Consider the following 25,294-nt stretch of genomic DNA (forward strand, 5'->3'; position numbering starts at 1 on the left):
ACATTCAAAGCTTCACGTTCTGCTCTCTTCCTGGAGGTGGAAGATGAAACAGCCATTGCGTAAGAACTACGGGGGGACTGGTGGGAGGGCAGTGGGCTGAAGACAAGCTGAACACAATGTGCTGTAGGAGGTTAGGGAGGGGAGGTGATCACGAGTCCGGGACACACTCGTTCTACATCTGATGTGTGGTGATGTGGCAAGGGTTGACTGTATCGTGGACATGTTTGGAGCTGATTCATGGATTATTTCTTATGCTGCAACTTTAGAACTCAACGTATTAAATACAACTAAAGCTTATGGGACAGCTTACCGTGGGGTGTAAGGCATTGGAGGAGGGGGGGGGATGTACAGGTTCAGGATGGCCGGCTTCTCCTTCTTGGCGGACCCGTTGGCCGAGCCGCAGGGAGACTGGGTTCTGATCAAGGAGGAATTGTTCTGAAAAAAATAAACATCAATATCAGTTTACAGTTAAAAACAAATTAAGTCAATGCTTTCCGTTTCTTCAGACTAAATAGGACTTGCTGGCAACTAGGAGGAGTTGACCACATGTGGTGAGACGTTTAAGTGCTTGTGTGCGAGTAAAAACCTTCTTGTTTGAGGTGGAAAGATCGTAAGTGAAGTCCAAAATAGCCCGCGAGACATGTACTTAAAAAAAGTACTCATTTTCCACAGTTATGTTTTCCAACACTCAACAACATTGTGCCCTTGAATAGAGAACTAAATGATACGTCTGAAGTAGTCGATGTGATAAATAAATGACAAACTAAACATCAGATTTGGCATCTCATGAATCATTTCCCTCCTTTATTTTCCAAATAGCTCCCATGTGAACACATTATACAGTATTACAAAGCCAATGTCCTTCATTCCTGAATCAGATTGTATGATTTGTCTCCACTCCGTCCTTATTATCGCAGATAGAGATGTCTCACTCTGATAACCTTGACTGCTTGTTAAAACAGGATGCTGGCAATGATGTTGACATTAGTGTTGAGAGGCTCTTTGTTGTTTTGAGAAACCCACTCTTGTCTGATATCTCCTCATCTTGCCTTCCCCGGCTACACATGATAAGACAAAACCAGAGGCTGACATGTTGGTAGTTTGGTTAACAATGGGCTCATTGTCTGCTTGTCTGTTAAAGGGGACTCAGGTGCAAGAGATGCGGTTAAAAGCTAAGTTGAGCCTAATGTGTTCACGAGGGAGGAGAGCAAATTGGATTATAGTCACATAACCTTATTAGCCCAATATTTATCAGCGAACCTTGACTTAGTTTCGAACAATATGCATTTGGAGTGTTTGCTTTTTGTAAAAAAAAAAAGACGGAGGGTGAACCCAAATAACACGAATCACCGCCCATGACCCATTGTCTATGGGATGGCAACATATGGGCTCTTTTTAATAAGTCAGAAACAATCTAACCAGGCTACACTACTTCAAGAGGCCCTATCATACTTTTTGGGATGTCCCTTTCCTGTAGTGTGTTTATATAGGTTTTCTTTTTCATGTCAATGGTCAGCAAAGGTGGAAAAAAAAAAAAAAAATCACGCCAGAGGGAGTTTCTCTCCCCCCCGAAACGGCTCCATTGGACTCTTGTTAAATTCTGTGACATAATGACATCACTACGTAACACAGGTCTATTGGCTAGCCCTTCAACATATTTTACGTGATAGGCTAAGGGAGGACGTCTCTAAGCGGATGACCAATTAAAACAGAGCCGGCCAGCTAACGAACCAGAGCAGACTGGGCTCTGGTTTCAGACAGAGGGTGAAAAGAGGTGTAGAAGAAGTATGAGAAAAATAAAGACCTTTTTGATTAATAAAGCATCTAAACATGTCACAGGAGAGGCACACAATACAAATATGAACCTGGAAATGAGCATAATAGGGCCCCTTTAAAGGCTGGCAGCTTTATCTCTTAGACTTAATGACATCACAGGACTGTGTTTGCCTCGCGGTTGTGCATGAAGGACAACTCAATGCTCTATTCAGTGGAGCCGGCAGCACTCTCAGGGTGGCTCTGTGTCACTTGTCTGAACTTGCTGGTTTAGAAAACAACTCCCTCAAAAGCTGATAATTGGCACAGGCTTTTGTTGATCGCACATGATGACAGCAGGAAGGTCTGTGTGCTTGTGTGCATGTACCTGTTGTACTGCGGGCTTCCAGCGCATGTTCTTGAGCGGGGCGGGGGTGAAACCTGTTGGGCCCGTGGGCCTCTTCTTAAGGAGTAGGGCCACACCTTTTGGGTCCTCCCGCAGTTTGACAACCAGGTACTTCAGCTGCCAGCCCACCTGGTTCATTGGAACAAACACAACAATTCTTCTTTAATATTCATAGTGTGTGCTCCAATTGACAAGATGCACGGTTAAATATAAAGATATACAAGGAGAAAAAATAAACACTTACCACCGTCTGATGGTTGACCTGGATCACCTCATCGCCAGCATGGATCTTCCTAGAGAGGTCTGCAGGTGACTGAATAACAAACATAGCAAAGGTCAAACACCTGCTGCCAACGCATTACTATTTACAAAACTGATGAAATTGGAGCTACTTTATTTTGATTCCAACTGCCTCTAACATATTGTATTCAACAGGTTCAATTCGTGAGAAAAACAAAAACACCCTCTGCGTGTATGAATATGAGACTAATTGTTTTTCATGTCACACGGATGTCAAACGTGATAAACTGGTGATGATTCAAGTCCTGATTCACGATTACGGGCCGTGGCAGTGATGCCGTGTGTTAGTCACCGACTGGTTGTCTCCGTGTGGGAAAAGGGTAGGACTTTCTTTTTTTGTGGAGGCTGTTTGTTTCTTCACTCCGGTACAGTCATAGGTAAATACCACAAACAATTCCCTTCACGGATGAGTAGTTCTCAACTCCTTCGGATAAGTAAGTGTGCTCTCAGAAAGAGAATATGAAGAGGAGGAGGAGGTGTTTTTTCAGTATGAGAAGCTTGGTCTTAAGATTAATGTGAAATAATATAGGGATTTCTAAGTTGGTCATTTAAAATGACAAAGAATGGGCTACTTCCTCATTCTGGGGCTGAAATGGTCTTGAGGTCAGCATACTCACATGTTCTGTGGTTCCTGTGATGACATGCAACCCATCGTACGTAGACTTGATGTACATCCCCTAGGGAAAAAAGAAAACCCAAATTTTTCAGTGAAGACATAATATTCCCAAAGGGAGAGAAATGTATGACATGATACGTGAGGGTCACAATTTGACACGCATTCCCAGCCTGCCTCCATATGGCCGACATTTGATTTAGGGTGGAAACAAAAAATGAGGAAGACAAATAAAATCTCCCAGCATTCCTTACCAGGCCCTCTCCCGGTTTGATATTGTTCAGCAGGACCTCATCCAGGCAGGCTGACTGGCTCATGAGGGGGTCAGAGGTGGTTCTCACGGTCTGATCGCAGATGTTGTTCAGAATCTTTGACTGCAGAGGAAAAGGCATCAGTGAATAAAATAAGTAGTGCCTAATAAACGTATTACGGTGATTACAAGCTGTGTTCTAAATATTCTATTGTGTGTGTGCCTTGGGTGTTGTACAGGTTGGAACAAGTCTTGTTACACTGCTACTCGTGACACATAGCACTTATCCTTCAGCACCCTGTATACATGCCTCTGTGTGTATGGGCCCATTTAGTGCTAGGCTAAATGGGCAAAAAAAGAGGGGACCATTGGTGTGCGATTAAGTGGAAGAAGCAGCGCACACACACAACAATGAAATCAGTCCTTTGCACTCCGCCCTTCTTTCTGCCTTGTTCTTTGCTTGTTTTAACAGTCGTCATCATAACAGGGGTCTTTTTCTGTGATGTCCACTCTTGCAATTTGTATGGACAATTTATATAAAATGAGCATGAAACAAAAGAGGACGTTGGCTCTAATATGGACTTTATTTGGGTTGTCTGAGAGAGAGACGGAGTGCTAGAGGAAGCTTAGCATTAGCCCAAGGGGTCTGGCGAGTGTCAGGAACAGGAAGTAGTGATTGATGGTCGGGGGCGTGTTAGAGCCGCCTCCTCTGTTGGCAATCCTTTAGACCCGTCTGCTGCATTCAGTCAGAAAGCGGACCTTGCTACTCTGAGTAAAGGAGACGTTTACCCAAACGATCTAGCAGACTGTTTCCCCCCCGTGTAGAAACTTGAGGATCTCATGTAGTTTATATTAGGACAGAGATAGAGTACACTTACAACTTCCAGGATCTTCTCTTCCATCTCGTAAACACTGCAGTCCTGTAACACAGCACACAGTGATGACAGATTAGGAGTGTGAGCAGTGAACAACAGCACACAGGAAGAGGTTATTCAATGGATGGAGACAGAGAGAAGAAAGTATAGGGGTTGGGTAAAAACGATATGAGCATTCCAGATATAGAACTGAGAAATGGAGAACGGCCTCAAATAAACAGCTTTTAGATTTAAATGACCTCTCTTCCCCTAAATTCTGGGGGAGGCTGTAATTGCAGTGATTCAGTACGTAAACACCATGCTAACGCTCATATAGTAACAATGTGCAGATGACACGGTGGGAAACATTGGGTCAAAACATGTAATGATGTTCAGAAAGCCCTCATCCAAAGCGCTTAGGTTTTCCGCAAGTGTTTGGATGCATTGCTGCTTTCCACGGTGGAAAGTGGAGGGAAAAATGGAGGCTTCTCGTAGTCAGAAAGACACAGTAGCTGCCATCAAGGATACATTGTGTAAAGTCAGCTGAGAGACTGACCGTTGTCTCTTCCGAGGCAGCACTCTTTAGACTGCAGCTGGACAGGCCACAGCTGAGGCAACAGCCTCCCCTGACAACTGTGTTGTTGGTGCTGAAAGGGCCCCTGGTTAGGCCGAGGCAGGGGGGGGGTTCACAGTGCATGTGGGGGGCCATGCTTATTTACGAAATTGTCTCTATGCTGGGAAAGCCCCGAGGGAGGCCACGGATCAAAACACAGGTGAAATGCTTCTGTCAAAACTGAGAGAGCTCCGAACATCTGCTTCAAGTGTCTGATATTTGTAGAGCCCTCACAGCCACGAGCCTTTGTGGAGGCAAAATAAAGGGTTGTGGACCTCGCAGTATTAGTGACATGCACAGGCATGTGCCAAGTACAAAGCCAGCTCTGTTGCTCTTTGTGAATTCATTGTGCAGACGGCGGATGGGGGTCGAGCAAGTTTTTCCATATTTCCATAGCTTGCACATTCCACCGGGCGAAAGGCGAGCGTCTGCTTTCAGACGCACTTGGCTTGTCATACTGTTAGTTTGCATTGACAGGATTAGCATGACTGTCAATGCCTGAGCGATGGCCTCACATCAAAGCGGGGTGCATCCCGGTTTTGGAAGGCTTTTAAAGTATCATACATGAGGGGAAAGTTGAAATCCAATACTAACAGTGAAAAACAAACAAGGTTCCATTTGACGTATTTGTCCCAAACTCATGTTTCCTGAATTAAGTTCCTGATGGCAGCCAAGAACATATGGTGGTTAAAGAAAGAATTTGGCTATACTTGCGTAAACATGTAACTGAATATTTGTTTTAGAGACTGGCCCATGTTTGGATGACTACACTCTTGACCGTGCCAAGAGGGATGGGATAAAAACACATATTTAGAGGCCGTGAAATGTATCATTATGTGCTGCAGACATGGCTTGGCATATCTCCCATTAAGCCTTTTAACATTTATGGGACATGCCTCAGGTTTCATAGTTCCATCAAATAATGTGAATACAATCGCGGATAATGCTTCTAAGATCTGTTCATGATACCCAAATGAATCCCATATCTTTGTCCAGTCCTTTTAGTAGAGAGGAGCCAGATCGTAAGTAAGCGCTGAGAGAGGCAGAGGGACAATTCCCTGGGTGTGCTGATCCCTTACGTTATGGACTTGATCCCACAGCCAGTGTGGATCAGATGACTGTGTGCTGCTCTTCAGGCCTTTGATCTGCCAACAGAGAGGATTTGCATGGACGGGCAATGAAGTGGCCGAGAGAGTGTGGTGATGGGAGAGAAGCTGCCTTTACACCACTGGAGTTAAACAAAGACCAGGCCTTCTGACTTGGCCTACATCATGCAATCTCTGTTGTTATCGTTAGAAAATAAAGAGATAGAAAACTTCATCTCTGAGCCAACAATTCTGCAGTGGGAAGTGCTGATAAAAGACACGGGGGATCGATGAAAAAATGCGCTCTTTGAGTGAGAATGACCTCCACGCTGACGGGTCAGCCAAGACGGCGTGATGCGTTCACGGTTTTATGGCCGTGTCCCATTGTGCATGTACACATAGGCTTCATTCAGGCAGAACACATAAATTGTGTGATCTGAAAAGCCCTAATTCTTGGCTGAAGTTCATGAACGAGCCGGGCAAGCCTCGCGCCGTCCTCCCCCGTCATAAAACTAACCACTGTGGCAGTCTCCTGCACAACCGGTTTTATTAACCAGGCGCATATAGACTCTGACCTACATGTTTTGAATAACAAATGGAGTCTACATGGTCCACATCTATATAAAAAAAGAAGGAGGCCAATAGTCTTCTATAAGCGTCCTCATCAGTGTTTCTGCGGTTACATACTTAGCCGTCAGCTAGTTTTAAGATACCAGAGGACCAAACAGCATCCCTCCTCCAGTTGTTGCAGGAAACTAATCTCCAGTCTTACTAGACTCTTTCAGCACCCATCAGGAGTTTATTCTACACCATAACCTCCCCACTTCACATGGCAGTGTGGGAAATGTAAACCCCCCACTACTTCTCCTGGATGACCATGACCGGGACACCCTGAGTAAATCACCAGAGGCGCTGAAATCCCAGACTCTGGTGTGGAAATGGGCACTCTGGGAAAGGAATTTATTTTGATGCAATAACCCTCTAAAAAAGGACACCTGCAGTCCCAGCAGCCACTTTCACTGGCACTGTAAAATGAGTCAAAGTCAAAGCCTTTAGGGAGAACATATTGTACATACAAGGCTTTGACACTAAAGAAAAGGCCAATCACAAGCGCCCTTTGTTTAAGACATATGTATGACCGACTTCTACAGGTTGTCTGATAATAACAGAACACGACATCCAACTGTCTCGTGATGCAATGCTTGAGCAATGCTCCGCAGAAAGTGGCGAATATAGTGGATGTATGTCGGTTTTAACCGTCTATCTGGCAGTCAGACGGACCACCTCCTCATCCCCACATAAACCTATAAACAGGAAGTGCTTTTAGACAGTTTGGTCTCCCACTGTGAGCGTCTTGGAGAAGCAAAAATGTGAACCACATGGCTGACGGAGAACGGCAGCCTGGGGAATGTTGGCAGCCACCTTTAAGAGCACCAGTGGGTTTTATGAAACTGGGAACGCAAAAGTGACGGTTACCATTAAACGTCCCCGCACTGGGGGTCTCCTCATTAGCCGGCGCGAGGAGGGAAAAGAGCCCAAGAAAAACATTTGCAATAATGTGCTCGGAGTGCTGGCTTCAGGCTCGTGCCATGGATGCCAGACCACATTTCTCATAACTCTCTCTACACTTTATCTTGCATGTCTGTGCCCCGTGGTCGCTATGTGCTCAGTGGGAAAACCTATTGTGTGTGTGCTTCCCAGGGACTAGCTAGTGGACATGTGCTGCTGAGCTAACTAGCGTGCAGACCTGTTGAACTGTGGTGGTGAGCTCCAGGCACAGCTGAATGATCTTGTTCTTGGTGGCTGTGAAGTCGCTGATCCCTGTAAGAGGCGTCCTACAAGCAGACAAAGAAGGAAAGGGAGAACATTAGGGACAAGGGAATGACTGCAGAGTTGGGTTGAGATGCAGTCATTCAAACCGCAAAGCCGTGACAGCATGTGACAACAATGTTAGATATTTATTGCCACACTCGGTGGTAGTGTTATTACTCAAACATAAAAGCTCTGACAATGTTCATTTTTAAACAACACCGTCAGAGAGGTATTAGTTTAATTATGTGTTTATTACTGAGAATGTGTTGTAGTTAGCAGTGGATTACAAACACTATAGAGAGGCTTTTCTGATATGTTGCCCAACTCAATTAAAACATGACGAAGAATATTTTACAAAAATCTAAATGTAATACAGTCCTGTACAACACCACCACTAACTAGGACTTAGTCATATACAGTATATACTGCCAAGTACGTGGGTTAAACATTTCAGGCAATGCCATCCCCTCTATCTCCCCCTTTGAACTCTGTACCTCCAATTAAGGCACTCTCGGGCCAAAAAGTCTTTAAAGAACAACAAACTATGACTTGAGTAATTAACACTTCTCTGAAAGTTTGAACACAAATTGGCCATGTAAAGCTTCATTAAGAAAGAACACGTGGCAGAGCTCTTGCACTATAATGAATTAGACTATATGTATTTTGTAAAGTGTGCAGGAAGAATACGTCTCCTGTGATTTACTGCTATAAGCTACTTACACTATACTTTATAATAGACTCCGTGAACCTTGCTCTGATTGCAGTGTGTGGGTGACTGACTTGTAACTCAAGAATGTCACCTTTCTGGCGCCATTGTATCTCCTTCAGCGTCTCTTTTCCCCCTAACATCAAAACCCTGATCAACAATAAACTAAATAACATGATCTATACGCAGCATAAACACATTAACTAACTTTAGCTTTAAACACCTTTAGACTCCGTTTGCTGCATCCATCTCACAACTGCCATTGAAATCATGACATCATTTACCCGCTTTAGCCTAGTGTCCCACAAAGGGAGAAGCTTAATTGTCAGCCAGCTAACATTAAATCCTGGCAAACTGCTTAATAACATGCGGTGCTTTTATGGTGTGATGTGGAGCAGTTCACCAGGAGAGCACAGGGGACTCTTCCAACTTCAGCTGCAAAGCAGACGTAGCATTTCTTCTTTTCAAACTGTATGTCGTGTTCATTACATTCTCTATATGTGACAGACGGGTGAGATGGGAAGGGGTTTCTTTCCAACAGCTAGGAGAACATTACCATATACAGACAAATGTTTAGGGGGCCGAGATTCCCGTTCCTTCTCTACAATCCATTGAGGCTCATCTATTGTTGGAAGAAAAATGATCTGTATTTCTAAGTCTTTACCTGTCGAGCCAAGCCAGGAGGCTCTTGGCGGCGCCGATCAGCTCCACCACAGAGGTGAGGAAGTCGTTCGGGGGCTTGCGAGAGATGCTGCCGTCGTACGCTGGGCTTTTCCTGCGGTCAGACGTGGCCATGTGTAGACTGTTGGTGGCGGCTCTCATCCTCACAACTAGATTCTTTAAGTTGTCCGTCTCTACCCCGAAGTTCTGAAATCAAAACACCATTTTTTAAGAAGGCGATACAAAGAAATAAAACACTAATTATTATATGTGAAAGGACATTTATTGGCAATAAAGTGGAGATCAAAGCTCTTCTGCACAGTCCAGGCCTGGGAGCTACTTGCTGAGTGGAGTCTCCTTAACAGGAAAACATGTTGTTTCCTGTACAACCAAGAGCTGTAATCTTTTCTTTGACATATAAAATGTAAGTGCACTTGTCTGCCATGAATTTCCAGTCTCAGGTTTGTTCCACGCACGTGCCATCACCTGATTCCAACCAAGCGGGGCAAAGTTTGCATTCTTTAGACGGGGTTGTTTCCTGCTCATGCATTCCTGCAATTTGTTAGGTTATTCACATGCAGGAAGCCGCAGAGCTTTATCGTCAAGGGTCACCAAGTACAGCACAGATCAGCTTTGAACTGAACACCGAGCTGCAACAATATGCATATTTTTAGGTTTGAGGGGAAGAGTGTGTGTCTGAGAGCATTAGCACTTGTCAAATATTAGAAAGGGCTTTGTTCTGCAATGTGTTGACTGGATAAAGTGGTTAGCGAACAATGTGTTGCTTAACGGTAAGCAGAGAGAGGGCAGGCTGGCCGCTGTCCGGGTAAATATCAGCTTACATGGTGTTGCATCGCTGCCAGCACTGCTGCTGTATGTGTGATGCGCCTGCCAGTAGCTAAATATGCTTAGCAAGGAGTAAAACAGCACATGGTAAGGAAACAACGGAGATCTGCAAGTGGTTAGCGTCTACTTTTATTCCACTCCAAATATACAAATCATTTCCCTCAGTCACTCCAAAAGGAATCACTGCTTAACTGAACTGGTCAAACAGTAGCTGCAGGAAGAATAACTTGTACATTTGACATGAGATGGATTGTTTAAACAAACATCATAGAAGATAAGCAAACATACTTGGGGAATATAAGGTAATAAATGAAAGAAGTCATTTGGTTTGTTTTCCCGTTCAGTCCTCCACACAGTGAACGTGGAACAGTAGCACAGAGCAGTGCGAGTGTTTTCCAGATCAAACGTCTCTCCTGGCTTTTTCATTTGCTAATCACACAGCCGCAGCAGCTCTGAGTGGCCCACAGATGTCCAGCGAGCTTTCGTCCCTCGCTGCCAGCTGAGCTCAAAGCCACGTCTGAGCAAAATCTGTGGTTCCAGCCAAATGCAATTTCTCTCATAACTACAATTCAAGCCAAATGTACATGCTTCCAGTGCCTTTTTATAGACACCAAGATGATCTAGAATCAAGATGGAAGGAGCTTTTCTCCGTGCAGGCTCTAGTTGGGGCTCTTTGAAGGGACTATATACTGGGTTAAGTGTCCTCGGGAGAAATGGAGAACGGCTATCGCAACACAGCACTTCCTGCCCTCGCCACAGGCATTACATGGATCTGCCTTGACTATAAAAGATAGATACAAACCTCTGTAGCCTGGACAGAGACTGAGTGTGTCGCTACACTGTGCCGTCTAAGGTTAAGTGTTTTGATTTACTAAAGAGACAGGTTCCCCCTTAGACAAGATGAAATACATTTTACAGCAGCTCTGTGGCTCACGAGGCTGGAGGATCTGTCATATGCTGTATGTTTGAAATGGCTGCTGATGCATGTGAATGTCATGTGAGCAGGGCGCTGGGGTCTGAGTACAAATAAAGAAGTGCTGGGTTTCAACACTGACTGCAGAAGACACCATGGCTTAGAAAAGTCCAGTACACATAATTAAAATGTTCTCTCTTTGTCTCTTAGGCCATTGATCATATTGCAAATGCTATAGGTTTAACACGCTTCAAAGGACAGCTTATGTTTGACTAAATATTTATGTTTAATCATTTAAAAGAGGAAAGGTCGAGTAGCAAAGTGTCACAAAGATGAATGTGACTGCAGCAACAGGAAATGTCTGACCTCACAGTAAACAAAAAGAGAGAGAGTTGGGGAGGGTGGGGGTGTGAGAGCGTGTGGGGGTTTCGGGGGTTGGTGGCCTCTGTTTCTGTCGGTAGTAGTGACCTTGCCACAGCTAATTGAATCGGGGGCCTCACTTCCTCCCACGAGGCCTGTGGAAGACCAAGGCTTCATTCTTAATAAGGAAAGCCCAAAACTGACAAAAAACGTTAAGCCGGACTGCGTCAGTGAGGGGGGAAAGGTTGCTGAGAGTCCAGCATTCCTGGCGTAAGTATAAAGGCACTACTTCGATCCTGTGTGTTAATGTCTTGATATTTTTGTTCTGTTTCTGTGTGGGCCCCAGGACGCATCAGCATCAGCTAGAGGGGATCATAATAAATACAAAGTTACAAGGAGGCAGGGGGGACGTTCAAGATACAATGTGCCAAATGCTCTGATAATAAATTGCATAAGACTATACAGGGCATACAACACACACATGCACAGCACTACAAACACATCTTGGTAGAGGGAATACATGTAAAATGCAATGAAAAGGCTTTACTGGGAATAACAACATCATGCTGAGGAAGCACTTTGGAGACCACATTTAAAAGGCTGCATGATAGGGAAATGACTTGAAGGTCCCATGTCATGCTTTTCCGGTTATTACCCGTTGTGTGTTATGAAGGTTTTTCTGCATGTACACGGTCTGCAGAGTCACAAACCCTCAAAGTACACCCTGTAGCGAGTAAAACTCTAACACAGAAAATACCTGTCTATGCTGCCCCAAAACGCCTCGTTGGAGATTTCTCTTTTTCTTCCTTTCTTTCTTCGTGCCCATACCCAAATGGACCCATCGGTCCAAATCTGTGGAGCTCCTCACACGCACACACACTCTTTTAGCGGCGATAATTTGACGCCACTGGTGGGGTCCATCTGCTAGTGGAGCCTTGCAGATGGGGCTGCTTTAGTCCCCTTAGCACCCCCCGCACCCCCCCCTTCCCACGAGCATTCGCGATGTTTTCAGCAAACAGGAAACCACACCAGTAAGCCAGCTCACACTGTCAGCTCCTCGCAGCAGCGAGCCAGTGGGCGAGCTGACCAATCAGAGCACACTGGGCTCACAGGGAGGGGGGGCAGGAGCTCCAACAAGGCGTTTAGGTCAGAGAGTGAATACACACACTATACAGAGATGCTGTATGAGAAAACCATAGTTTGGAAAATTGCACAGTGTAAATCTATTCCAGTAGACCTCAACAATGGAGTTATGATCAGTAGAAATGGCCATGACATGGGACCTTTAACAATCCAATGCCTTGATGTCAGGGTTTAAGGGTTGAACAAAGACCTGGGCCTGGTTACAGTCACGATGAAATAAGTTATGGACCACAAGATATACCATATGGTACATATTCTGCGATGAGTACATCTATCAAAAACAGACAAAGGCACCGATGTAGGTGACAAGCGTTTCCAGATGTTTACTTAAATTGGTTACAGGTAAAGGAAAGATATTGTTAACGGGTTATCTTAGCATTTTGGAGAATACGAAACAATAGAAGAGTGTTTTGAATGGGAGGGAAGAGAATCATCAAATAATAATGTCCATGTTAAACCTGTATGCTTTCTGGTTAGACTAGTAGACAGCATATTATTCAACACCCCGACACAGAGGAGCCACACAATGATATTAATATGCAAGTTAAGTGTTAAGAGTTTGTTGCTAGCCGCACACTAAATCACACATGTGCCGGCTTTATACAACCCTAGAAAAAGCCATGTATAGCTTCAATGTGCTGAGGTTGTGGATCACTCACAAATAAATCTATTTAAGGCCATACAATGTGTTGTTCCAAACCCCATTTGACCTACTGCTATCAGATCAGCATCAGTGTAAAATGCAGCCTCATGTCAGGGAGGAAATATTTGACTTTTAAGTTTCCTCAGTGTCAAAAGAACCATGCCCCAACGAATCATGTTAAGGATTGTAATAGAGCACAATGGCAGAAATGCTGACGCTGATCAAAACACATGGACCACAATCTGGGACTTTTATGGCACAGGAAGCGATAAAAACCAAATCCATCCCATCTGCTGGAAAACCTGGTTCTGTTTCAGCTGGAGCATGGAGGGTTTTCATCACTCAAGTCTCACGAGTTGAAGGCAGATATACTTTTGTTGGCAGTTCTTGCGGGAGCTATGATGATGGACAAAGATTCTGCTGGTTTGCTCAGAGTGACTAATAAGAGCCGCACAGGGGATCTACAATTAAAGCTAGAACGATGGCTCAGGTAGGTAGAAAGCTGCAGCAGTAAGAATGACCTGCCTGACGTGTCTGTTTAAAAATAGAGACAAAAGATATTTCAAGTATTTTGTATGTGGCGTACCCATGAGGGGAGAGTGGAGAGAGGCAGTTCATCTTATCTTCCAAACAGATCAAACTGTCACCTGTTGCTACATAACTGCCTATAATCATCTCACACAGCTTCTAACTGCCAAATTGAGCCCAATGCCCGTTTGACCCAGTCTCTCTTCTGTTTGAGTGACACCTCTGTTCTCCAATGTCCTCGGGCTGCTGTGTGTTGTGGTGACTTTACACTCTGCTGAGCTGTTTGGGAAATGATAGTCCTTCCTGCAGGATTCTTTTAGCAGTCGGACCAGAAGCTACAGGCTTGGTTTACTTAGTAGATACTTGGAGCGAAGGGAGAAGATTAGTGACCAAAAGAGAGCTCTTGCTTTGTCACAAATCCTTCATAAGGCAATTCTACTGTATCCGGATACATATCAAGCTGCACATTCCCAGCATGTCTCTACTGACCAGCGCGCAGAGCAGGTCCACCGCCTCCAGCACCAGCTCCTGGTGGCCGATCCTGGCCACGCCGAGCTCCTCCAGGTCTTGATGCGTGATCTTCAGCAGCTGCTCCCCGCTGATCTTCTCCCGCTCAAAGTTGGTCACATACTGCTGCAGGTTGTCGTCCAAACCTAAGCACAGAAGGCAAATAGTCATTAGACAAACATTCAACACAGAGATCAGCGCGCAGCTTTACAAAGGGTTAGTTCAACTGTCATTTGCAAGCGCGCTCTGTCCTAATGCAAAGGCTGGAACACACGCCACCTGAACTAATGGATCCGTCATTTGTATGTGTGCATGTGAGTGTGTATGTACAGTGCAGACAAGGAACAGGTGGGACTGCTATCTTCGCTAGACAAACACAATATAAACAGAGTGACGGTTGAGACCTTTAAGTCTGTTGGCTGGTTAAACAATGGATGGCTATATTTGTGAGCGTGTGTGTGTGTGTGTGTGTGTGTTTCAATAAACCAGTGCCAGGGGCCGCCTCTTGCTACTATTTGGAGCACCAAGAACAAATGTCAGACCGTTACACCAGCAACTGCTCTGCTCATTAAACACACAAGGATATGACTCTCGTGGCTTTAGCGTCCTCTTATACAGTAGATGACAGTATAAAGCCATAAAGAAACATGCCCTCCCTATCTAGCAATGTTTCCCTCAGTGGGTCTAGGAGTGTTGAGACAACACAGTTGAGAACAAGTGTTGGTTTGTGTGTGAGTCCAGCGATGGGTGTAGCGGTAAACGCCATCTTTCTCCCCATCAAAGAGTGCACAGAGCGGGGGCAGCTGCAGATACATGGCCCTGCGCCCTGCTTTAATGAAAGACCTGTCAGCTGGAATACACACTCAATCCCTCGGAGCGTAACTCACACACACAGCCTTACATATAATATTCTCCAGTGTGTAACAGGGTTTGGCCGATCCATTTAAGTGAGCCGTTCAAGTAACACACATATTCACTTTTATGGGAGAATGTAACTCAACAGCAGCCAAATAAAATGTAGGACATGTAGCAGCGAGTGAAGTCTCACTGGGTGTGTTCTCTGGTCACCGAGACATTTTTGTCAATGGCTCCAAATGTCTTCATTCCTCTGTGACACTGCGTCTAAACACGTGTTGCAAAGGGTATGCGGAGAAGGTGATACTGCATGTGTGGGTGTGTTTATGTGTGTGCCACGGTAGGGGGAATGATGACCGAACAAGATTCGACTGCATGTTTCAGAGCACAAGATTATACATAAAGACACGACCCACACTGCTTCATCTTGTTATATGCATATAACCCATACAAATGTGTTTTTAAATCTATTTTCAATTAACACTGCAACACCAATCCTGTATTATACAATACTGTTTTATTCTGTTGATCAGCTGATATAAAATGCACAGAAATAATACAATTAAGTCTTAGACAAACTTTTATTAGACTTCAAAAATGTCCTGAAATCAACAATGATTATTTTTCTGCCGAAGTTGGCATCATTTTGACTATTTCATATTACAAATGTATTTATGTCTCCGTTTGCTTACCGGTTTAAGGTAGGCAAGACCATTATGAAAAATCAAACTGGATTAAACTGAAAGGCTGCGAAGAGTAAACAGACTTTAGCACAGTGCTATTCAGTGTTTCCCACAGAATTTGATTCTATTTGTGGGGGCACCGCACCCCCCCCCCCGCTGGTTGATTCCTTGACTTTTCAGTAATGCAGCCCTTTCTGGTTATTGTTCTCTAGAAATGGACAGTGACACTTCCCATCAGAATATTTTTTAATCGTAGGCCATGGTCTCACACTTTATCCCTTCAAAGCCATTAAAATTCCATTATGCCATCAAAGTTCAACATGAGAGCCATCTACACCCTTGAGAAAATATCTGAGAGAACTCCAGTCACCTCCACAGAATCAAAGGGAAATTCCTTCATGGCTTGTTATTAACCATTAGCCTCTGCGCAAGTCAGGTCCAGTTAGGCTCATTGGATTTTTCTCATTCCTGGCGTGCTAATTCAGAAACAAGAATTGTAAGCTTAACCCCTGACTGGCCAACACCAAGGGATTGTAAGACTTTAAAGAACTGAGTGATTGCCATCAGATAAACACAAAGACTTGGACTCAGGGGGGGCAACGTGTCTCCTTCCTGCTGTGTTAAAGGCATTTCCTGTAACACGGTGCCACCCTTTTTCACTAACCAGAAGAAGAAGAAAGGGCAGAAGGGAAACTTGTGGTTCAGCTTACAATAAGTCTCGCTGAAGCTTTCACTGCATGTTTTTTAGCTTGGTTGTTCTAAAACCACACAATATCATGCAGAGTGGCTAGATATGGGAAAACAGTCTGGAAAGAAATAGTTGTAGGAATGAGTCTGAACCCACTAATTGACAATGAGGGGCCCATCCTCTCCTCGAGGTCGTTTCATTCATTGTCAAGTGTTTTTCCTTCCCACATATCTTCTCTGTTATTCTACATGTCTGACTTCAGAGGGTTTCAAAATGCCAGGTCATTCTAGGGTCAAAACTAATCTGCATTAGTATTGAATTGGAACAATTTAAAGTGTGTTTACGTGCCGTAGAGAAAGACACCCACCTCTTTAATGGTACCAATGATTGAGGATGGGGGGTAGATGTGTGCAACACATAAAAAGTATTATTCTCCTACTGAATTCAGGAAGGTACCACAGCAATCTTTCCCTCTGGACTAAACCATTGACACCTTCTGAATAAAAGGGGGGTGTCCTTACATTGGGGATTATAAAACATTTATTGGGTCTGGATCAATGGCAGCTGGGGTGTGTGTATGTGTGTGAGACTATCCATTTTCATTAAAAGGTAGAGTAACCAGTAAAGGAGATAGAGTGTCACGTTATTGTGAATTGAGCTGGGTGGGGGGGCACAAGGGAGGACTGTGTGAATGCTCTTCAAAGCCAGCAAAGGATGAAACGCTTTGGAGTTTTATGACCTCTGTGAACCGCTTGGCAAATGTCTTCAAACCAGAGCAAAGGGTGTGACTGTTTAACGCAGACACACACACACACTCACACAGCACCAATGTCGAATGCAATCGCATTGACAAAAAGATAAACAATCATCCATTGAACCCCAAACTTCAATGTGATTACAAATGACTGTAAAATTGACTGATATGCCACTTGTGACAAGTTATACTAAAGCATGGTACAACGTAGCAATTAACAACAAAAACATTGATCCCATTGAAGAGTTAAAGTTTCCTGAATGATAAAAAGAAAAGTGGAAAACACTCAATTAGTGACAGTTTATACGATTTTAAAGTTAATATTTTTGGAATAGGGACTGAAAGTCTTATAAAAAAGGTGCAATTTGAAGATGTCACCTTGGGATCAGGGAAATCATGAAGGACAAATGGACTATATTAGGACTATGAAAAAAAAGGGAAAAAATGTTCCTGTAAATATAAAACTGTGCAAACTCATCTGCAATATACCGTCGTGCAATTTACACTTTATCTTCTTTTGAATTTATTTATCTGTAAACAGTACCAGCTACTTTGACATTTTTTTTACCATGTTATACTTGTCTATCATTTGTATTTACTCATTTAGTTTTAAGATTACAAATAACATGTGCCTTCTATTAACCTGCACTATACGCCTGCTGTTGTAATGGAATGAAGGAATTCTGATTCGGAACTTCATTAATGTTATAGTCTAAACAAGAAATCCAGGAATAACATTTTTAGTAAGATGATGCGCGTTCACACCGCAGTACTTTTCCCACTTTAGTTCCGAAATGTTGCGTTCACACCAAAAAAATCCAGAACTAAAATTAGTTCATGAGAACCTTTTTACCCCCTTTTCCATCCCTGCTAGAGAGCAGGGACTTCCGTGGCAGAAAAAGGTTCCTATTTCTGATTGGCTGGGCGGAATGCAAACCACGCCCTGTAAACGTAAAAAAGTTTTGTAAGGCCGCCATTTAATTATCCTCGCATTAGCATTAGCCCAGCGCACAAATGCAGAGAGACTAACTTATGGCAACACAAAAGAAAACATGGGAGCGGTGGAGATGAGGAGGTGTCGGCAGGAGTCCCAGCAGCTCTGGGGACTTCCGGCCGGGGACTTCGGGTGGCAATATACGCCGTGAAGTTGTTTGCGGCCTGCCAGTAAACCCAAAGCAGAAGAAGTGACGTCAGCGGCTTCATTTGCCTAATCCTCCCCCAGGGACTTATTATTATTGTTAACGGGATCTGTAGTTCATGAGAACTAAAGAGTTCTGAATTGATCATAGATGCGACAAAGCGCTGGACTAGTGTAGAACTTCATGTACAAACCAGATCTTATTACTTTTTCACCAAACAAACTCAATGGATTTTACATGTACTTGGCCACACTCATCTCAATCTGCTGTCTTCAGTTCATGAGAACTAAAGAGTTCTCATGAACTAAGTTCTGATTAACCTTTGTGGGAAAAGTACTGTGGTGTGTAAGCGCCTAATGGTCTGACAGTCCCAAAGATCTTCCATGCATGAGGAGGAAGAGGGCACCTGAACAAAATGTGTCTATGTCTGTGTCCGATAAACAAACACAGAATAGGAAGTGTGACTCAGTATGGCACCTGCTGTTCACTGTGGGGTCTTTCTTACCACCCACCACCTCCCATTCAGTAAACAGTCATTACGTGTAGAACAGGTTATCAAAGCAACAGTTTCGGTGTATAGTGGATGCTCGTACACACAGGCATATTTCTAGACAGCTGGGAAAGCAAGAACCCCAGATTCGGCAGTTTGGACGCAACAAGTGCAACCAGACCCTGTTGGGGGGCTCGGAGCTCTGCAGGCTACTTAAAGGCTGTGTAAGCACACATTTTTGGCAATGTAAACAACAGAACCCTTCCGCTTGCAAATGGCCGATCTATTCTTGTCATCATCTCAACATTTCCCATCTGCACAGACGCACGAAGACAGCAGATTGAGTTGAGTGTGGCCAAGTACATGTAAAATCCATTGAGTTTGTTTGGTGAAAAAGCAATAAGATCTGGTTTGTACATGAAGTTCTACACTAGTCCAGCGCTTTGTCGCATCTATGATCAATTTTGATCAACAAAGCTTTCCATGCAGCTTTTGGTTGCCAACTTTTCCGTTCTCAGGGGTTTGATTACACACGAAAAACAGCGCACAGTCTTTCACCTCCTACAGAGAGAACCAAACAAGCTCCCTCCTCTTCACCTCCCCCATCTCTCAACCCCTCCCTGTGCTCCCAGTGGGAGTCGTAGCCACCCTGTGACACACGCACATAAACAGGGACACACACAAACCAATATCCCCACTGGGGTGGCCAGTGGGATAGCTACTGGGTGTAGAATAGCAAAGCCACTGTAACTGCGCTGTCTTTATTTATCAGGCTGGCCTCCGAACCTGCAGGGAACGGTCAGGAATTTGACTCATTGTTCTCCGCTGAGCAGCCCCATTGTGGGAATTCACAGCACCCTGGTACAATGGGCTCAGGCTGGACCAGGCCGTGCTGTAATTAGAAAGAAAGAAACAAGCTCCACTCGGCGACTGCTAAGCTATACTCTAATGCATGACTTCACAGGACAACAAAGCACACACACACACCCCCCCACACACACAGCTAGCTATTCCAATGGGAACTGGGGATAGTAATCACACAATGGTGCTCTACATCTCTCCATCAAGCATGTTGTGTCCTCTGAAAACAGTGGAGCGCTACAGCTTTCTATGAGTCTATATACTCCTTAAAAGTCAGTTTAGTAGGGCAAAAATACAGTACACGTTATTGCGCCATGTTTCAAGATATGTTTCCCAAGATATTCTTGAAACTGCACTGTATAGGCTTGGATGCTGAGACTGAATATCTCCGACAGCTTAACAGGTTTTGACCCTGTGCAACCCATGTTTTAATCTTATCATTGCTTCCTGTAGCCAACAAAGAGTGTTTCACTTCATGCACCCTAATCTTAAAAACAGACAACTACAAAATGGCAGAAACATGTCCCTGGTGGGCTTCCTAAGTGAGAAAACACAGCTGAGGTTGGTCCCTGCACAGGCAGACAAAAGCAGCCCTGTCACTAACGGGGTGATGGACGATGACTGAAAAGGGGGTTAAAGTTCATGGGGCTGTTGTGGTTGAAGCACATCAGCAGAAGCTTTGAGCCCCAGCCCCTTGGCTCGGTTAATCCTCAACTTCAGCGGCGCACAACCCCAGTTACATTGCTGGTAACCTGTCACAATTCCAAGTTTGAGGGGGCTTTCGGGGTGGACAGGTTTGATAGAATTGACTGGTGCGAGGTGAGAGGTGACGTCTGGAGGCGCAGCAGATCGAAGCAGAATAGCGCAGAAGGTTATGAGAAGTACTTTGGCTGTCGCATGACCTAATACATCATGACTTCTGCTCATAAACACATCTGAGCAGAGAATACAGAACACAGTAGATTGAGAGAAAATAAGAGATAAAGAAGACTGCTGCAGGCATAGCGAGTCTTCATCGTAAAAATACATACATCCAAACGGTTGTTGCTTAAGCTAAGAGTGTGGAGAGAAAAATAACTGAAACTGGTTGTCTGGGGTCACTGAGTCTACAACTTGAAACATCATTTCCTTTTCTTTTGTCAGACTTCCTGCACATACAGTTTCTCAAAAAATGTGGACCGTCATGATTTACACCTGAGCTATTCCAGGTATGTCAAGCCAAATGTGTCCAAATCCAACAGGGTATTGTTTTCATGAATGTGTGACTTATAAGGGGTGTCAGCAATGCCATTTTGAGACTATGGAGCATTTTGAATTTCTCTTTAAAAGTATAGACTGCATCTTATCACTTATGATATAACCACCATGTTTTTCTTTCGAATGCCCCACACTCAGGGTCAAATGTAAGTAACGTATATAAAATACAATAACATCACATTTTTTCAGAAGTCAGTTGGGAACAAACTGCAGACTATAATGAATTGCCTTGCCCTGCTTTTGATTAGAATGAATGATATAACAAACAAAAAGCAATTTAACCGATTTTCGAAATAATGGCAATTCAACACTTAAAGGTCCCATGTCATGGCCATTTCTACTGATCATAATTCCATTGTTGAGGTATACTAAAATAGATTTATATTTTTATATTGTGCAATTTTCCAAGCTCACATTGGTTTCTCATACAGCATCTCTGTATAGTATGTGTATTCACTCTGTCCTAAACGGCTTGTTGGAGCTCCTGCCCCCCCTCCCTATGAGCCCAGTGGCCGTCTGCGAGACAGCGAGACACAGCGAAACCCAGCCCGAACACACACACATGCAGCCTGGCTGGGAGTTTGTGTGTGCTCACACACCGACTCACAGCCTCGCCGCGTCCCGCCGTCTCAGGGAGGAGAAATCGGCAGAGCTGCATCTGAGAAAAGATTGAGTGTGTGTGTGTGTGTGTGAGGAAGTCCGGGATTGGTCCATTTGGACCAATCCACGGACGTAACGAAACGGCTCCGCGGATTGGTCCATTTGGACCAATTGTTACGTCACTTGGTTCCTGGAAGAAAAAACTGAAAAAGAGAAATCTCCAACGAGGCGTTCTGGGGCAGCATCGACATAGGTATTTTCTGTGTTAGAGTTGTACTCCCTACAGGGTGTACTTTAAGGGTTTGTGACTCTGCAGACCGTTTACATGCAGAAAAACCTTCATAACACAAGGGGACGGGTAATAACCGGAAAAGCATGACATGGGACCTTTACAATTAGTGGTAATCAGGCAGATATTCCATGTATTCATGGGTACAACCCAACAGCGACATTCAGATGTTTGTAAATCTGCATGTAAACAGTGGATCTTTCCTGAATAAGACATGAGTTGTTCATCAGTGACACTGTGTGCAGGTAAGCGAACCAATGGACAGGAGCAATAACCTCTCAGGCCAAAATAAACACCATCACTCTCCAGCCAGTCGGTCGCCTGGCCACGCTGCAGCCCATTAAACACCCACTAAAAAAGCAACAAAGGTCTCAAACATTTCTCCAGCCACCCCTCCTTCTCTCCTCACAGTCCTGGTCCTGCTTCTCCACCCACCCACCCACCCACCCCTCCTTCTCTCCTCACAGTCCTGGTCCTGCTTCTCCAGCCACCCCTCCTTCTCTCCTTACAGTCCTGGTCCTGCTTCTCCACCCACCACAATCTTTCCTGGCCCCACTGACATTCATATTGTTGCGGTTCCGCCTGTTGACAAGTATCCCAAGATAGTCACAGTCTTTGCGTCTTGAAAGTGCACAATAATAGAGACTGCCACTTTTGGAGTCTGGGAATGGTCTTGTGTTTTCCAGTTAGAATCACAATAGGTGCTAAATCAGAAGGCAATAAGGACAGTCGCTCCGTGTGGCCTGAGAGTCACAACAGACGGCGCTGTTTGTGTGTCAACAGGATTTCCAAAACACTCACTTTGCTGCAACCTTTAAATTATTTCCCTGAGAGAAAACTATAATTAAATACTTGTTCTCGACAAATGGAAAGGGATGGAGGGAAAAAGGCAAAACACTGGGGGAACAAAAGGCGACTTTAAGGGGTGACATCCACCATCAAACATAACTCTGGGTTCAAAGTCAGAGCCAGTGAGACACAAACATGTCATAGTTTTTTTTATAAAAACACTGGGAACTTAGTTTAGTGCTTTCATCTCGTCACATGTATGTGTATGATCAGGGTGGCCCTACACACTGACTACAGAGCAATTTACCAGCTCCATAATAGCTGCCTATGGAAACCACAATTAAGATGAACATGGTTTCGGGGAGGAAATATGTCCCAATCATTTAGCCAGCCATGGGAATAGTGTGCTAGCAGTCAGGCTAACACCGCATGAGGGCATATTTTCTTGCCAAGTCAAACATAACTTTGTATCCATTGTGCTATTATTATTGAGTTCTGCTTTTATGACACAGATATGCAGATGGAAAGAATTAAACTAAAGATATCTTCACATTGCCCCTGTGGCTCGTATGGCTGAGTGGAGAACTTTCTTTTTATCTAATGTGGATCCCCATAAGCATCTTTGGATAAGAACCTGCTAATTGCCATAAATCTTCCAGAGGGTAAATCCCCTCTTGAACCTGGTTGCTTTTTAGCCTGGCTGAAAAAGTAAAAAGATCCCACTGGCAAGCCGAGCCAAGCAGAGGATTTACTCGATCAAAACCGACAGAGGGTCCATCTCTGACCCTGGCACAGCGGAAATCCGTTTCTCAGCCTGGTCTGTCCACACGCTAATCTGAGCTAGCTGCCTGCTTTATGTTTAAACACAGCAGGAGTACTTTGATGTGGCAGCACAAAGTGTCACTGGTGGTCACCACCTCAGGCATGATTGTTGCCAATAAAGAGCTGAGGCATTGGCTAGAGATGTAAAAAAAATATGGTTACTATAGTGATAAGGGAAGTGGAGGGGGGGGGCGGGGGGCTAGGACCGGGGGAACAGAGGTTTGAGGAAATTGGAGGAGGCTGAATTGGGCCAAGAGGTAGAGTAGGAAAAAGAACATTTGACCACAAGCCAAGGATGTATAGCTGGATGGTATCCAGGTCAGGGGAGGAGGAGACTGAGGTCAAAAAGATTGAGAGCATCATTAGTGCATCTACCCTCTCTATATAAAGACACGTAAAAACAGCAGAAACGCAAACACGCCTCACAGAAACACATACATTCAACACCTGATCAACAAAGTCCCATTCAAAGTACACAATATGTACAATAGGCCGCTAGGGGTCTCTCAAATGAACAACAACAAAGATGGTGGAGTTGTGATGAGCAAGGGATCATGGGAGTTTCTGGTCAGCTTTGCAGTGGATTTATCAGGAGCAGAGGTTTCCTTCTCTCCAAGACAAAGGAAACAGGTTAACTGTTAAGTTTATAGGTTTTCATTTAAAAACTGTATTTCTTAGAAGTAGTTTGGTGTAAATATGATGGTGGGGTTGTTATAACCTAGATCTTGTCATTTTTGGAAATGTTCAAGCTAAAAATGCTACATATTATGAGGACAGAAATAGCGTACATAACAAGCCGCTATTATCTGTCGGGTCTTGTGTAGCTGATCCTGTTCTCCTTGCTTCGAGGGGGGTGGATGAGTCATCTTCAATGACAGGGCGTCAGTAACACACACATTCACCCACTGCATGTTGTACTGTGGTTACTTTACTGACTTTCCAAAATGCATTCCCACGTTTAGTTGTGATGCTCTCAACCAGTGACGGATTCTTCAGGAACACACACACACTCATGCTAATCTCCCACACCACAAAACACACTCCCGCCCAATCGCAGGTGAGGTTTGTTTGTGCTCTCACCAGCACCTGTTGTGGGTCTCTCTCACAGCCATGACAGCGATAGTTGTGTTCCTATAAATGACAATGTGCTGTTGACTGGAAAGAGTGGCACATACAAACAGATGAAGGGCAGGTGAGAGGCTTTTCTGCGGCGTCTGCACCAATGGGAACAAAAGACAGGATCAACAGAATCTCTCTTAAAAGAGGAGCAACCACTCCCTGCTTAAACAAACTAAAAAAACTATTAATATATTTGTGGACAACCAATTGAATGGAGTTCACGGAAAAAAATGGTTTTGTTTGAAACGTTTGAACTTTCAGGCATAGCTGACTCGTGACATGAGAATGAGATTTGTCAAGTTTTCCGCAAAACATGTCGTTGATTTTAAGTTCAGCAGGTTAAGCTTTAAGTAGGTAGCTTTCACAACAAATTCCAAATGTGACAAAGCATGTCAGGACGCATGTGTCACACCTCTGTTCTGATAAGTACAAAATATGACGCTTTGACTGTCGGGAAACGAGAAGGGAACAAGCGACACATGTTTGTTGTTCTTGACGATTCACCTATGATGGGGGGATTCTCTTGAAAGCTACAGCATGTATGACTCCACTGCTCTTAGAATTGTCTGTGGACTCCCTTGGTGATTTCCAACCATAACAAAATGAAAACAGAAGCACAATAGAGTCTCCTTATTGGCTTTATTACCTAAGCATTCCACAATAGAGTAATATGATCCTTTGTGTGCTGTGGACCTGTGCCCCACAAAGAAAGTATGGGGCTTCCCTTTAATCATCCAGGTGTGTTTTTAGTTTGCTGGTTCAAACAAACGCCTTCACCCTGTCAGGGTGCCGCGGAGCCATGCTGATAGTGGGCTCATCAATGCTGTTAAAACACAGACTGATTCATTACAGCTGCCTTATCTATCAGCACTCTCTAATGTCATTAGTACATAGACTTCAAAGATACACAGCAAGCTAAAATATGAATACAAGGAGACCGACTAAGCATAAAAGACT

At 44.2% G+C, this 25,294-nt stretch overlaps 1 protein-coding gene across 1 annotated transcript in view; it reads right to left on the minus strand.

Annotated features, from left to right (window-relative positions):
• cnksr3 (cnksr family member 3) overlaps positions 1 to 25,294 on the minus strand; it is a 34,542-nt gene that overhangs the window by 2,707 nt on the left and 6,541 nt on the right. The window contains exons 2-10 of the mRNA XM_034111383.1: positions 13,974 to 14,137; positions 9,056 to 9,258; positions 7,621 to 7,708; positions 4,200 to 4,241; positions 3,326 to 3,445; positions 3,076 to 3,135; positions 2,403 to 2,471; positions 2,141 to 2,287; positions 311 to 435 (exon numbers count right to left, since the gene is read on the minus strand). Coding sequence (XP_033967274.1) covers positions 311 to 435; positions 2,141 to 2,287; positions 2,403 to 2,471; positions 3,076 to 3,135; positions 3,326 to 3,445; positions 4,200 to 4,241; positions 7,621 to 7,708; positions 9,056 to 9,258; positions 13,974 to 14,137 — 1,018 coding nt within the window. The remainder of the gene's footprint in view (positions 1 to 310; positions 436 to 2,140; positions 2,288 to 2,402; positions 2,472 to 3,075; positions 3,136 to 3,325; positions 3,446 to 4,199; positions 4,242 to 7,620; positions 7,709 to 9,055; positions 9,259 to 13,973; positions 14,138 to 25,294) is intronic.

This window comes from Pseudochaenichthys georgianus, chromosome 22 (assembly GCF_902827115.2).
Source record: "Pseudochaenichthys georgianus chromosome 22, fPseGeo1.2, whole genome shotgun sequence".
Taxonomy (NCBI): domain Eukaryota; kingdom Metazoa; phylum Chordata; class Actinopteri; order Perciformes; family Channichthyidae; genus Pseudochaenichthys; species Pseudochaenichthys georgianus.